Source organism: Salvelinus fontinalis, chromosome 22 (assembly GCF_029448725.1).
Source record: "Salvelinus fontinalis isolate EN_2023a chromosome 22, ASM2944872v1, whole genome shotgun sequence".
NCBI lineage: Eukaryota > Metazoa > Chordata > Actinopteri > Salmoniformes > Salmonidae > Salvelinus > Salvelinus fontinalis.
In genome coordinates, this window is record NC_074686.1 from 35518233 (window position 1) to 35531556 (window position 13324).

The window sequence follows — 13324 nt, forward strand, 5'->3', positions numbered from 1 at the left end:
CACTCTGAAAGTATTCAAGACCCCTTGACTTTTTCCACATTTTGTTACCGCCTGATTCTAAAATTCATTCGTTTTTTTCCCCCTCCATCAATCTACACACAATACCCCATAATGACAAAGCAAAAACAGATTTTTAGAAATGTTTGCAAATAAAAATGTAAATTAATCCATTTTAGAAAAGGCTGTAACATTAAAAAAAAGGGGGAAAAAAGGAAAAAGTCAAGGGGTCTGAATAATTTCAGAACATTAAAATAAATAAAACTGAATCATGTGAAATAAAACGAATCTAAAAAACCCTGTACCCGTTGCCTCCCGTTTCCTAGCGACTAAGAAGGCCCAGTGGCTGGAGAAGGAGGAGAAGGCGAGGCGTCTGAGGGAGAGCCAGCTGGAGGAACGTAGGAGGAGGCTGGAGGACCAGAGACTGAAGCTTGAGAAACGCAGAGCCCTCCTGGAAGAGAAACAGAGGCAGAAACTAGAGAAGAACAAGGTGGGGACTGGAGGAGGGTCACCTTCAAGATCTCTCTGTTGCTCAAGTGTTGTGTTCAGTTTTGTAGGTAGTTTTGTTACAGGCTAGGGTACAACATACGGTACCTAAGTGTATATCTTTGCACGGTAAAGCTCTGCCTTATCTCAGCTCACTGGTCACCATAACAACACCCATCCGTAGCACACTCTCCAGCAGGTATATCTCACTGGTCATCCCCAAAGCCAACACCTCCTTTGGCTACCTTTCCTTCCAGTTCTTTGCTGCCAATGACGAACGAATTGCAAAAATCGCTGAAGTTGGAGACTTATATTTCCCTCACTAAGCATCAGCTATCTGAGCAGCTTACCAATCGCTGCAGCTGTACACAGCCCATCTGTAAATAGCCCATCTAACTTCCTACCTCATCCCCATATTGTTTTTTGTTTTTCTGTATTTTGCACACCAGTATTTCTACTTGCATATCATCATCTGCACATCTATCACTCTAGTGTTAATTTGCCAAATTGTAATTACTTCGCTACTATGGCCTATTTATTGCATTACCTCCTTACTCCATTTGCACACATTGTATATAGACTTTTCTATTGTGTCAATGACTGACTGTACTTTTGTTTATCCCACGTGTAACTCTGTGTTGTTTATTGTCTCACTGCTTTGCTTTATCTTGGCCAGGTTGCAGTTGTAAATGAGAACTTGTTCTCAACTGGTCTACCTGGTTAAATAAAGATGAAAGAAATAAAATACATATCTAAGCATTTGCTGAATACAAATATAAAAACTCAGCTTTTGCTTTGTGGGGACGAGGTCACAGGGTACATACACAGAGTGGTTGGAGGTTCTAGAAACATTACACTTTGAGGTCCTCAGCAGCTGTTTGAGTGAGTCAAAGTTTTGTCTCCCTTTTATCCCACCACAGGAGCGTTATGAGGCGGCCATCAAGAAGTCAACCAAAAAGACTTGGGCTGAGATCCGTCAGCAGAGATGGTCCTGGGCTGGCGGCCTCAACCAGACGTCGCGCAGACAAAGTGAGTAGCACCGGAACCACATAGAACCTCATAGAACCACATATTACTACATAGACCTGAACCACCTAGGACCACATAATGTCTCGTACAACTGCTCACACAGTTCCCTCATTGTGCAGCATAGAACAGGACAGAGACGTTCTAGACTAACTAATGTTGATTTACAGTATCCTACAGTTTGGGTGCCGTAGGGGTGGGATTGTAATTTGGTTAAGGGGTGGTAAAGTTCTCATCTGAGGACTATTAGAATAGCTAGATGAGTCATTATATAATTCATGTTTACTAACCATATGTTGCCTATCACTAGGTCACTATTTCTACTTGGCTTCAGTAATCACTGAATGACTGAGTACCATGATGATAATAGACTAGATTTGTATTGATCCTTCTCATCTGAACTGTTTCTCTGACTCCAGATTCTAACTGTTCAGTAGAATCCAGATATAGGAGACAGAGGGGAATATGTGGAGGGTGTCATGTAAATGTTTCATTAGACTTTCTGTGTGAACTGCAAGGTGTTGAGTTTATCACAGCGCTGTGAGGAACATTCTCAGCGTTCAGTGTGCCAACTGTCTCCTACAGTACACTATGCTGCTCAGTCCAACAATGACGCAAGCTTGTGAAAGGCAGGCCTTCTCTTGGATTGTGACCTTGAGGTCAAAAACCTTCTCTCCTCTCTGAAGTCTGAATAAGAATGAGCGTGTGTGTGTGTGTGTGTGTGTGTGTGTGTGTGTGTGTGTGTGTGTGTGTGTGTGTGTGTGTGTGTGTGTGTGTGTGTGTGTGTGTTTTGGTTTGAACTACAAAGACAATCTACACCATTTGGTGTTCGCTAGAAAAATGTGTTTCTGGGTTTTAGACCCCATCTGTTTCTGGGTTTTAGACGCCATTTGTTTCTGGGTTTTAGACACCATCTGTTTCTGGGTTTTAGACCCCATCTGTTTCTGGGTTTTAGACCCCATCTGTTTCTGGGTTTTAGACCCCATCTGTTTCTGGGTTTTAGACCCCATCTGTTTCTGGGTTTTAGGCGCCATCTGTTTCTGGGTTATAGATGCCATTCATAAACCCAGTCACTTCAGTCATTTAACTTTCTCAGATATACCCCAAACCTTTGAGTGCCCTAAACTACAATGAATCAGTGAATCAATGAATGATGTGGTCCCACTCTCCTATAAGCTCTGTCAACTGCATGATCCAGACCGACAGACAGACAGTCAGAGGGTGAGCTCATCGACAGTAGGCCTACGTCTACAGTACCTCCTTGGGTTCCCCACCCCGCCAGCCTTGTGAACAGTTGTTGTCTGTTGCGTTCTCTCTGGTGCAGGCAGATGTTCGGCCTCCACTGTCAACTTACCGAGACAGGTGGACCCTGTCATTAACAACAGGCTGTCCAAGTCCTCTGCCACCCTCTGGAACTCCCCCAACAGAAGTAAGGATGACCGACCCGCGTCAATGTCCACCAGGCCTTTATATCAGTCCCCCTCCTCCCCTCCTCCCCACTCCCTTCTCCTCTCAGATCCTCCTTACTACCTGGTTTTAGTTTTTTGTTTTAACTGTGGCCTGGTGGCCTGCCTGCCTGCCTGGTGGCCTGCCTGCCTGCCTGGTGGCCTGCCTGCCTGCCTGGTGGCCTGCCTGCCTGCCTGCCTGTTGCCTGGTGACCAATCATTTCCTATCCTTACAACACTACATTACCCGTCTCACATCCCCGCTCTCGTGTGCATCATGGTTTTGTTGATTTGATGTTGTTGAATTTTTGATCAGACCAGACATCTATATTATTTCATTTCTTTACTATAAAATGAGGAGACAAACTCATCACACAAGTCAGAGTTATACTTAAACTAAATCTGGTAGCGGTGGAGATGGTGGTGGTAGAGGTGTGGTGGTGGTAGAGGTGTGGTGGTGGTAGAGGTGTGGTGGTAGAGGTGGTGGTGGTGGAGGTGTGGTGGTGGTAGAGGTGTGGTGGTGGTGGTGGAGATGGTGGAGGGGTGGTGGTGGTAGAGGTGTGGTGGTGGAGGTGTGGTGGTGGTAGAGGTGTGGTGGTGGTAGAGGTGTGGTGGTGGTAGAGGTGTGTGGGTGGTGGAGGTGTGGTGGTGGTGGTGGAGGTGTGGTGGTGGTGGTAGAGGTGTGGTGGTGGTAGAGGTGTGGTGGTGGTAGAGGTGTGGTGGTGGTAGAGGTGTGGTGGTGGTGGAGGTGTGGTGGTGGTGGAGGTGTGGTGGTGGTAGAGGTGTGGTGGTGGTAGAGGTGTGGTGGTGGTAGAGGTGTGGTGGTGGTAGAGGTGTGGTGGTGGTAGAGGTGTGGTGGTGGTAGAGGTGTGGTGGTGGTAGAGGTGTGGTGGTGGTAGAGGTGTGGTGGTGGTAGAGGTGTGGTGGTGGTAGAGGTGTGGTGGTGGTAGAGGTGTGGTGGTAGAGGTGTGGTGGTGGTAGAGGTGTGGTGGTGGTAGAGGTGTGGTGGTGGTAGAGGTGTGGTGGTGGTAGAGGTGTGGTGGTGGTAGAGGTGTGGTGGTGGTAGAGGTGTGGTGGTGGTAGAGGTGTGGTGGTGGTAGAGGTGTGGTGGTGGTAGAGGTGTGGTGGTGGTAGAGGTGTGGTGGTGGTAGAGGTGTGGTGGTGGTAGAGGTGTGGTGGTGGAGGTGTGGTGGTGGTAGAGGTGTGGTGGTGGTAGAGGTGTGGTGGTGGTAGAGGTGTGGTGGTGGTAGAGGTGTGGTGGTGGTGGAGGTGTGGTGGTGGTAGAGGTGTGGTGGTGGTAGAGGTGTGGTGGTGGTAGAGGTGTGGTGGTGGTAGAGGTGTGGTGGTGGTAGATGTGTGGTGGTGGAGGTGTGGTGGTGGAGGTGTGGTGGTGGTAGAGGTGTGGTGGTGGTAGAGGTGTGGTGGTGGTAGAGGTGTGGTGGTGGTAGAGGTGTGGTGGTGGAGGTGTGGTGGTGGAGGTGTGGTGGTGGTAGAGGTGTGGTGGTGGTAGAGGTGTGGGTGGTGGAGGTGTGGTGGTGGTGGTGGAGGTGTGGTGGTGGTGGTGGAGGTGTGGTGGTGGTGGTGGAGGTGTGGTGGTGGTGGTGGAGGTGTGGTGGTGGTGGTAGAGGTGTGGTGGTGGTAGAGGTGTGGTGGTGGTAGAGGTGTGGTGGTGGTAGAGGTGTGGTGGTGGTAGAGGTGTGGTGGTGGTGGAGGTGTGGGTGGTGGAGGTGTGGTGGTGGTGGTGGAGGTGTGGTGGTGGAGGTGTGGTGGTAGAGGTGGTGGTGGTGGTGGAGGTGTGGTGGTGGTAGAGGTGTGGTGGTAGAGGTGTGGTGGTGGTGGAGGTGTGGTGGTGGTGTGGTGGTGGTGGTGGTAGAGGTGTGGTGGTGGTAGAGGTGTGGTGGTGGTAGAGGTGTGGTGGTGGTAGAGGTGTGGTGGTGGTGGTGGAGATGGTGGAGGTGTGTTGGTGGTAGAGGTGTGGTGGTAGAGGTGGTGGTAGAGTTGGAGGTGGTGGTGGAGGTGTGGTGGTGGTGGAGGTGTGGTGTGGTGTGTTGTGGTGCAGTGTTCATGATGGTGTGGTTCAGTGGTGATGGGTATTGTAATGTGACTGTGGCTAATGTTTCATCTAATGCTAAGGATTCTCCATTTTGGCTTGGAAGAAGACTAGTGTAATGTAAATGTCAGATAGTGTAATGTAGATAGTGTAATGTAGATAGATAGTGTCATGTAGATAGATAGTGTAATGTAGATAGATAGTGTAATGTAGATAAATAGTGTAATGTAGATAAATAGTGTAATGTAGATAGATAGTGTCATGTAGATAGATAGTGTAATGTAGATAGATAGTGTAATGTAGATAGATAGTGTAATGTAGATAGATAGTGTAATATAGATAGATAGTGTAATGTAGATAGATAGTGTCATGTAGATAGATAGTGTCATGTAGATAGATAGTGTAATGTAGATAGATAGTGTCATGTAGATAGATAGTGTAATATAGATAGTGTCATGTAGATAGATAGTATAATGTAGATAGATAGTGTAATGTAGATAGTGTAATGTAATATAGATAGATAGTGTAATGTAGATAGATAGTGTCATGTAGATAGATAGTGTCATGTAGATAGATAGTGTCATGTAGATAGATAGTGTCATGTAGATAGATAGTGTAATGTAGATAGATAGTGTCATGTAGATAGATAGTGTCATGTAGATAGATAGTGTCATGTAGATAGATAGTGTAATGTAGATAGATAGTGTAATGTAGATAGAAAGTGTCATGTAGATAGATAGTGTAATGTAGATAGATAGTGTAATATAGATAGATAGTGTAATGTAGATAGATAGTGTAATGTAAATGTCAGATAGTGTAATGTAGATAGTGTAATGTAGATAGATAGTGTAATGTAGATAGATAGTGTAATATAGATAGATAGTGTAATGTAGATAGATAGTGTAATGTAGATAGATAGTGTAATGTAGATAGATAGTGTAATATAGATAGATAGTGTAATGTAGATAGATAGTGTAATGTAAATGTCAGATAGTGTAATGTAGATAGTGTAATGTAGATAGATAGTGTAATGTAGATAGATAGTGTAATATAGATAGATAGTGTAATGTAGATAGATAGTGTAATGTAGATAGATAGTGTAATGTAGATAGATAGTGTAATATAGATAGATAGTGTAATGTAGATAGATAGTGTAATGTAAATGTCAGATAGTGTAATGTAGATAGTGTAATGTAGATAGATAGTGTAATGTAGATAGATAGTGTAATGTAGATAGATAGTGTAATGTAGATAGATAGTGTAATATAGATAGATAGTGTAATGTAGATAGATAGTGTCATGTAGATAGATAGTGTAATATAGATAGATAGTGTAATATAGATAGATAGTGTAATGTAGATAGATAGTGTAATGTAAATGTCAGATAGTGTAATGTAGATAGTGTAATGTAGATAGATAGTGTAATGTAGATAGATAGTGTAATATAGATAGATAGTGTAATGTAGATAGATAGTGTAATGTAAATGTCAGATAGTGTAATGTAGATAGTGTAATGTAGATAGATAGTGTAATGTAGATAGATAGTGTAATATAGATAGATAGTGTAATGTAGATAGATAGTGTAATGTATATAGATAGTGTATTGTAGATAGATAGTGTAATGTAGATAGATAGTGTAATGTAGATAGATAGTGTCATGTAAATGGTGTGGTGGTTCATTTCTTTACTATAAAATGAGGAGAGACAAACTTATCACACAAGTCAGAGTTATACTTAAACTAAATCTTTATTAGTGAGAGTTTTGCAATAGCGATGGCTGGTCGACGAATCACCCTCAGATGAGACAAAAGTACAAAGGTATTTTATAGCCAAGATACACCCCTTTCAGCCTACATGACGAACAACAGATATATAGAATAGGTCACAAGGTTAAGATTTGTATGAAAGATACCTTTAATTCATAGCAGACATTATCTGCTGTAAAAACAGTCATTTTTGTCTACGGACCAGAGTCTGGCCCTGGGGTCATCTCTCCCTGGTACCATATAGAACAGAAACATAAACTCATGCTTTGGAATGCTCTTTAGGTTTTATCACCCAAAAGACATTGTAAATCTCCTGTCAGTGTTATCTCCCAGAGGCCCATCCTCAGTAGAACACACACACAATAGTTATATGAATACTATATTCTGTTACATAAAACAACAATTTGATGCAATAAAAGTATTGTAAAATAATCTTGCAATTTTCCACCATAATGGTCAGATAGTGTAATGTAAATGGTCAGATAGTCGTTGATGAACTCTTTATCTAATTATCACACGTACAGTAATAACATGTGGAGGAGATCTAGGTAGAGGAGATCTAGGTAGAGGATCTAGGTAGAGGAGATCTAGGTAGAGGAGATCTTAGGTAGAGGAGATCTTAGGTAGAGGAGATCTTAGATAGCGGAGATATTTGAGGAGATCTTAGGTAGGGGAGATCTTAGGTAGGGGAGATCTTAGGTAGGGGAGATCTTAGGTAGGGGAGATCTTAGGTAGGGGAGATCTTAGATGGAGGAGATCTTAGATAGAGGAGATCTTAGGCGGAGGAGGTCTTAGGCAGAGGAGGTCTTAGGCGGAGGAGGTCTTAGGCGGAGGAGGTCTTAGGCGGAGGAGGTCTTAGGCGGAGGAGGTCTTAGGCGGAGGAGGTCTTAGGCGGAGGAGGTCTTAGGCGGAGGAGGTCTTAGGCGGAGGAGGTCTTAGGCGGAGGAGATCCTAGATGGAGGAGATCCTAGATGGAGGAGATCCTAGATGGAGGAGATCCTAGATGGAGGAGATCCTAGATGGAGGAGATCCTAGATGGAGGAGATCTTAGGTGGATGAGATCTTAGGTGGATGAGATCTTAGGTAGTTGAGATCTTAGATAGAGAGGTCATCCGGTTGCTATAATATATTCCATTAGCTCGTCATCCATTTTTTTAGATGGCTGTCCAAGTCCTCTTCCACCCTCTGGAACTTCGCCATCAGAAGTTGTCATGTCACTCATAACTGACTACATGCAGTCAGCTTTTATTGATCTTCCCGACAAATTCAATACTCAGTCAAGTCAATATTAAATACTTTACACAGAATGTCCTCTCTCAGCAGACCGATATTTTCCAGGATCTGCCATATGAAATCCAGTCGACTTAGCAGTTAGAGTGTTCTGGCTGTGGGATATACGTATGCCTAAAATAGCCTGATGTTTTTTAGAGACCCAGGACTTATTTACCAGGTGTTCACTATATCAGGCAGCAGCAGTAAATGTCTTGCCGCATTGAAGGAGAAAATAAGCCGTCTCACTGTTGCTTAGCAACAGGCCCGGGCCTAGTTGGGTTATTAACCATAAAACACTTTGTGAAAATTATCTATCCAAAATACAGCGAAGGTGACCCCTGGTCCATTAAATAATATGAACCAGTCAATTTTATGGGATAGTCAAAGCTTTTCAGTGTTTTCCATTCCCTGATCGGTGCCATCCTAAATGTGCTTTACATGCATCTGCAGAAAGGAAGTGTCACGACTCACGCTTATCATCAGCTTCTTGGTGTTGCTGTTGTGATTGGGAACTTTCTGTGCTTGGGTGACTGTGTGCGTGACTGTGTGTGCGTGCTTGACTGTGTGTGTGTGTGTGTGTGTGTGTGTGAGACTCTGTGTGTGTGTGTGTGTGTGTGTGTGTGTGTGTGTGTGTGTGTGTGTGTGTGTGTGTACGCATTCAATGTTGTTATTACAGGATAATGCTTAAGAGGACATGTTGAGATGTTCCTCTATAAACAGCATTTTTTCTGATTCCAGTTTCTGATTACAGTCTGACTTCATTGCTGAGCAAAGAGTCAATGGGGCAACATTCTGTGTGGCATGCCATCAGTTAAAGAGTCAATGGGGCAACATTCTGTGTGGCATGCCATCAGTTAAAGAGTCAATGGGGCAACATTCTGTGTGGCATGCCATCAGTTAAAGAGTCAATGGGGCAACATTCTGTGTGGCATGCCATCAGTTAAAGAGTCAATGGGGCAACATTCTGTGTGGCATGCCATCAGTTAAAGAGTCAATGGGGCAACATTCTGTGTGGCATGCCATCAGTTAAAGAGTCAATGGGGCAACATTCTGTGTGGCATGCCATCAGTTAAAGAGTCAATGGGGCAACATTCTGTGTGGCATGCCATCAGTTAAAGAGTCAATGGGGCAACATTCTGTGTGGCATGCCATCAGTTAAAGAGTCAACGGGGCAGCATTCTGTGTGGCATGCCATCAGTTAAAGCATACAGAGAGAGCTGAGTGATCCACACGAGTTATGTCCCAAACTGCACCCTATACAGTATACAGTATAGTGCACTACTTTTAACCAGAGCCCTATGGGGGCTGGTAAAAAAGAAGGGCACTAAATAAGGGTTATGGTACCGTTTGGGACGCTCTTAGCATAGCTGACTTGATCTAACAATTAGGGCCCACACCATAAATCAGTTATATAGCAGTGGAGTCTCTATAGAATGCTGTTACTTGTGATGCCTATGTTAACATTCAATTGTACGATACTATCAATGGCCCATTGAAGATGCTGTAGATGCCAGTTACTTAGAATTAAGTTTATGAGAGACTCAGGTCATACTCTTTAGCCTACTGGAGGTGCTGTAATACGGAACGTGTCCCTATTCTCATCTCATCTTCAAAAGGTTTGGGTCATTTCTCCACCTACATCTCCTCCACACAGAGAATCTCACACAGAGGTCTCTCACAAATTCACCAGTCTGGTTCCATCACTACAATGTAGCACCCTTTGACCCACACACTGTTTTGTAAATTGACGTCGTTTTAGGGACAAATGATTTCAGGGACTCCCGACGTTCAAACGCCATTTGCTCTGACATTACATTTGTTCCAGTTATAATTGTTCTTGAGTGTTTGTCATGAGTGTTATGTCCCAAATGGCACCCTATTCCCACAGAGTGCACTACTTTTAAACAGAGCCCTGTGGACCCTGGTCAAAAAGTAGTGCACTATGTGGGGAAATAGTCTGCCATTTGGGACGTAACCTAAAATATAATATGACAAATATAACATATGATTCTGAACTAATGGCATAAGAGTGAGTCTTACTCACAGCATCTCAGGAGTAACGTAGGCTCTAATGCTGAGGATCTGATGTAGCATGCCTCTGTCAGCATGGCTAGGTCTGGCTGGAGCGTGGGCCTGCTAGACAGTCATGGCTTTATGGGTGGTGTGTTTTTGAATGACAAGTCATTTGGGAAGAAGAACTACATGATTTCAACATTTTCAATGTATGTTTGTACGGGATACACATGGTTATACACCGTCCAACCAAATGCTTACGCACAGGTTTCTTCTCGACAATGCAACAACAATAAGAAATAAGAAAATATAAGTATACGAACATAAAGTAAATGTCTCAGTAGACTAGAGTAAACATTTTAGCATACGTATTATACAGGAAAGCACAATTTATAGTCCAATATTTACACATGTATTGTGGATGGCAAGTAAGTTGTTATTCTTTTTGTATGGAGGAAATGTAGCAGTTGAGCAGTTATATTGTTATGTGTGTGATCTGTGACGTTATGAGGTATGTGACATGTACAGTACCACTGAAAAGTTTGGACGCACCTACTTATTCAAGGGTTTTTCTTTATTTTTACTATTTTCTACATTGTAGAATTGTAAGGGCTGTCTCTCTCCTCATCCTCGGACGAGGAGAGGAGAGAAGGATCATCAGACCAAAATGCAGCAGTAGGGAAATAGGCCATCTCTTTATTTGAAAAAACTATGATGGCAACACGAAAAAAACACTTTCAAATATACAAAACGACGTTGACGAAACCTGAGCATAAACTTACATAACTAAACGTAAACTCACGGACAGGAAACAGACGACATCAAAATAAACGAACAGCCAAACAGTCCCGTATGGTACATACATTCGACGACACAGGAGACAATCACCCACAAACAAACAGTGAGAACACCCTACCTAAATATGACTCTTAATTAGAGGAGAACGCAAAACACCTGCCTCTAATTAAGAGCCATACCAGGCAACCAAAACCAACATAGAAACAGATAACATAGACTGCCCACCCAAAACACATGCCCTGACCTAAACACATACAAAAACAACATAAAACAGGTCAGGACCGTTACAGAACCCCCCCCTCAAGGTGCGAACGCCGGGCGCACCAGCACAAAGTCTGGGTGGGCAGTTGACCACGGTGGTGGCTTCGGCTCTGGACGCTGTCCCCACACCACCATAGTCACTCCCCGTTTCTGTCTTCCCCTCCCAATGACCACCCTAAAACTAACATCCCCTAAATAAACGGCCAGCACCGGGACAAGGGGCAGCACCGGGACAAGGGGCAGCACCGGGACAAGGGGCAGCACCGGGACAAGGGGCAGCACCGGGACAAGGGGCAGCACCGGGACAAGGGGCAGCACCGGGACAAGGGGCAGCACCGGGACAAGGGGCAGGTCCCGGCTGAGATACTCTGGCAGATCCCGGCTGAGGGACTCTGGCAGGTCCCGGCTGAGGGACTCTGGCAGGTCCCGGCTGAGGGACTCTGGCAGGTCCCGGCTGGACGGACTCTGGCAGGTCCCGGCTGGACGGCTCTGGCAGGTCATGGCAGGACGGCTCTGGCTGGTCATGGCAGGACGGCTCTGTAGGGAGGAGAAGGAGAGACAGCCTGGTGCGTGGTCTAGGCACTGGCTGCGCTGGAGAGGAGGAAACAGCAGGAGAGAGAACCCGGAGAGACAGCCTGGTACGGGGGGCTGCCACCGGAGGACTGGTACATGGAGGTGGCACCGGGTCTACCGGACCGTGAAGGAGGACACGTGCTCTTGAGCACCGAGCCTCCCCAACCCCAACAGGTTGAATGGTCCCCGTAGCCCTGCCAGTGCGGCGAGGTGGAATAGCCCGCACTGGGCTATGCAGGCGAACCGGGGACACCACCTGTAAGGCTGGTGCCATGTACGCCGGCCCGAGGAGACGTACTGGAGGCCAGATACGTTGGGCCGGCTTCATGACATCCGGCTCGATGCCCAACTTAGCCCTCCCAGTGCGGCAAGGTGGAATAGCCCGCACTGGGCTAAGCACGCGTACTGGGGACACCGTGCGCTTTCCCGCATAACACGGTGTCTTACCAGTACGACGCGTTCTACCTCCACGGTAAGCACGGGGAGTTGGCTCGGGTATCCTACCCGGCTTTGCCACACTCCTCGTGTGCCCCCCCCCCCCCAAGAAATTTTTGGGTCTGACTCACGGGCTCCCAACCGCGTCGCCGCGCTGCCTCCTCATACCAGCGCCTCTCAGCCTTCGCTATTTCCAACTCCTCCTTGGGACGGCGATATTCCCCTGGCTGAGCCCAAGGTCCTCTACCATCCAGGATCTCCTCCCAAGTCCAGGAGTCCTTGTTGCTCTGTTGAGCATTCCCTTGCCGCTTGGTCTTAGCGTGGTGGGTGATTCTGTAAGGGCTGTCTCTCTCCTCATCCTCGGACGAGGAGAGGAGAGAAGGATCATCAGACCAAAATGCAGCAGTAGGGAAATAGGCCATCTCTTTATTTGAAAAAACTATGGCAACACGAAAAAAACACTTTCAAATATACAAAACAAGAAAACGACGTTGACGAAACCTGAACATAAACTTACATAACTAAACGTAAACTCACGGACAGGAAACAGACGACATCAAAATAAACGACCAGCCAAACAGTCCCGTATGGTACATACATTCGACGACACAGGAGACAATCACCCACAAACAAACAGTGAGAACACCCTACCTAAATATGACTCTTAATTAGAGGAGAACGCAAAACACCTGCCTCTAATTAAGAGCCATACCAGGCAACCAAAACCAACATAGAAACAAATAACATAGACTGCCCACCCAAAACACATGCCCTGACCTAAACACATACAAAAACAACATAAAACAGGTCAGGACCGTTACAAGAATAACAGTGAAGACATCAAAATTATGAAATAACACATATGGAATCATGTAGTAACCAAAAAACTGTTAAACAAATCAAAATTTACATCTGAGATTCTTCAAAGTAGCCACCCTTTGCCTTGATGACTGCACACTCTTGGCATTCTCTCAACCAGCTTCACATGGAATGCTTTTCCAACAGTCTTGAAGGAGTTCCAAACACTTGTTGGCTGTTTATCCTTCACTCTGCGGTCCAACTCACTGAATCTGAATTGGGTTCAGGTCAGGTGATTGTGGAGGCCAGGTCATCTGATGCAGCACTCCATCACTCTCCTTCTTGGTCAAATAGCCCTTACACAGCCTGGAGGTGTGTTGGGTCGTTGTTCTGTTACAAAACAA

At 45.3% G+C, this 13324-nt stretch overlaps 1 protein-coding gene across 7 annotated transcripts in view; it reads left to right on the top strand.

Moving 5' to 3' along the window:
* LOC129820247 (MAP7 domain-containing protein 1-like) overlaps positions 1–13324 on the top strand; it is a 92763-nt gene that overhangs the window by 42834 nt on the left and 36605 nt on the right. For 5 of the 7 annotated variants that reach the window (XM_055877280.1, XM_055877281.1, XM_055877282.1 and 2 more), the window contains 3 exons: positions 324–487; positions 1404–1512; positions 2834–2938. In XM_055877280.1, coding sequence (XP_055733255.1) covers positions 324–487; positions 1404–1512; positions 2834–2938 — 378 coding nt within the window. The remainder of the gene's footprint in view (positions 1–323; positions 488–1403; positions 1513–2833; positions 2939–13324) is intronic. The other 2 variants (XM_055877285.1, XM_055877286.1) reach the window with 1 other exon arrangement.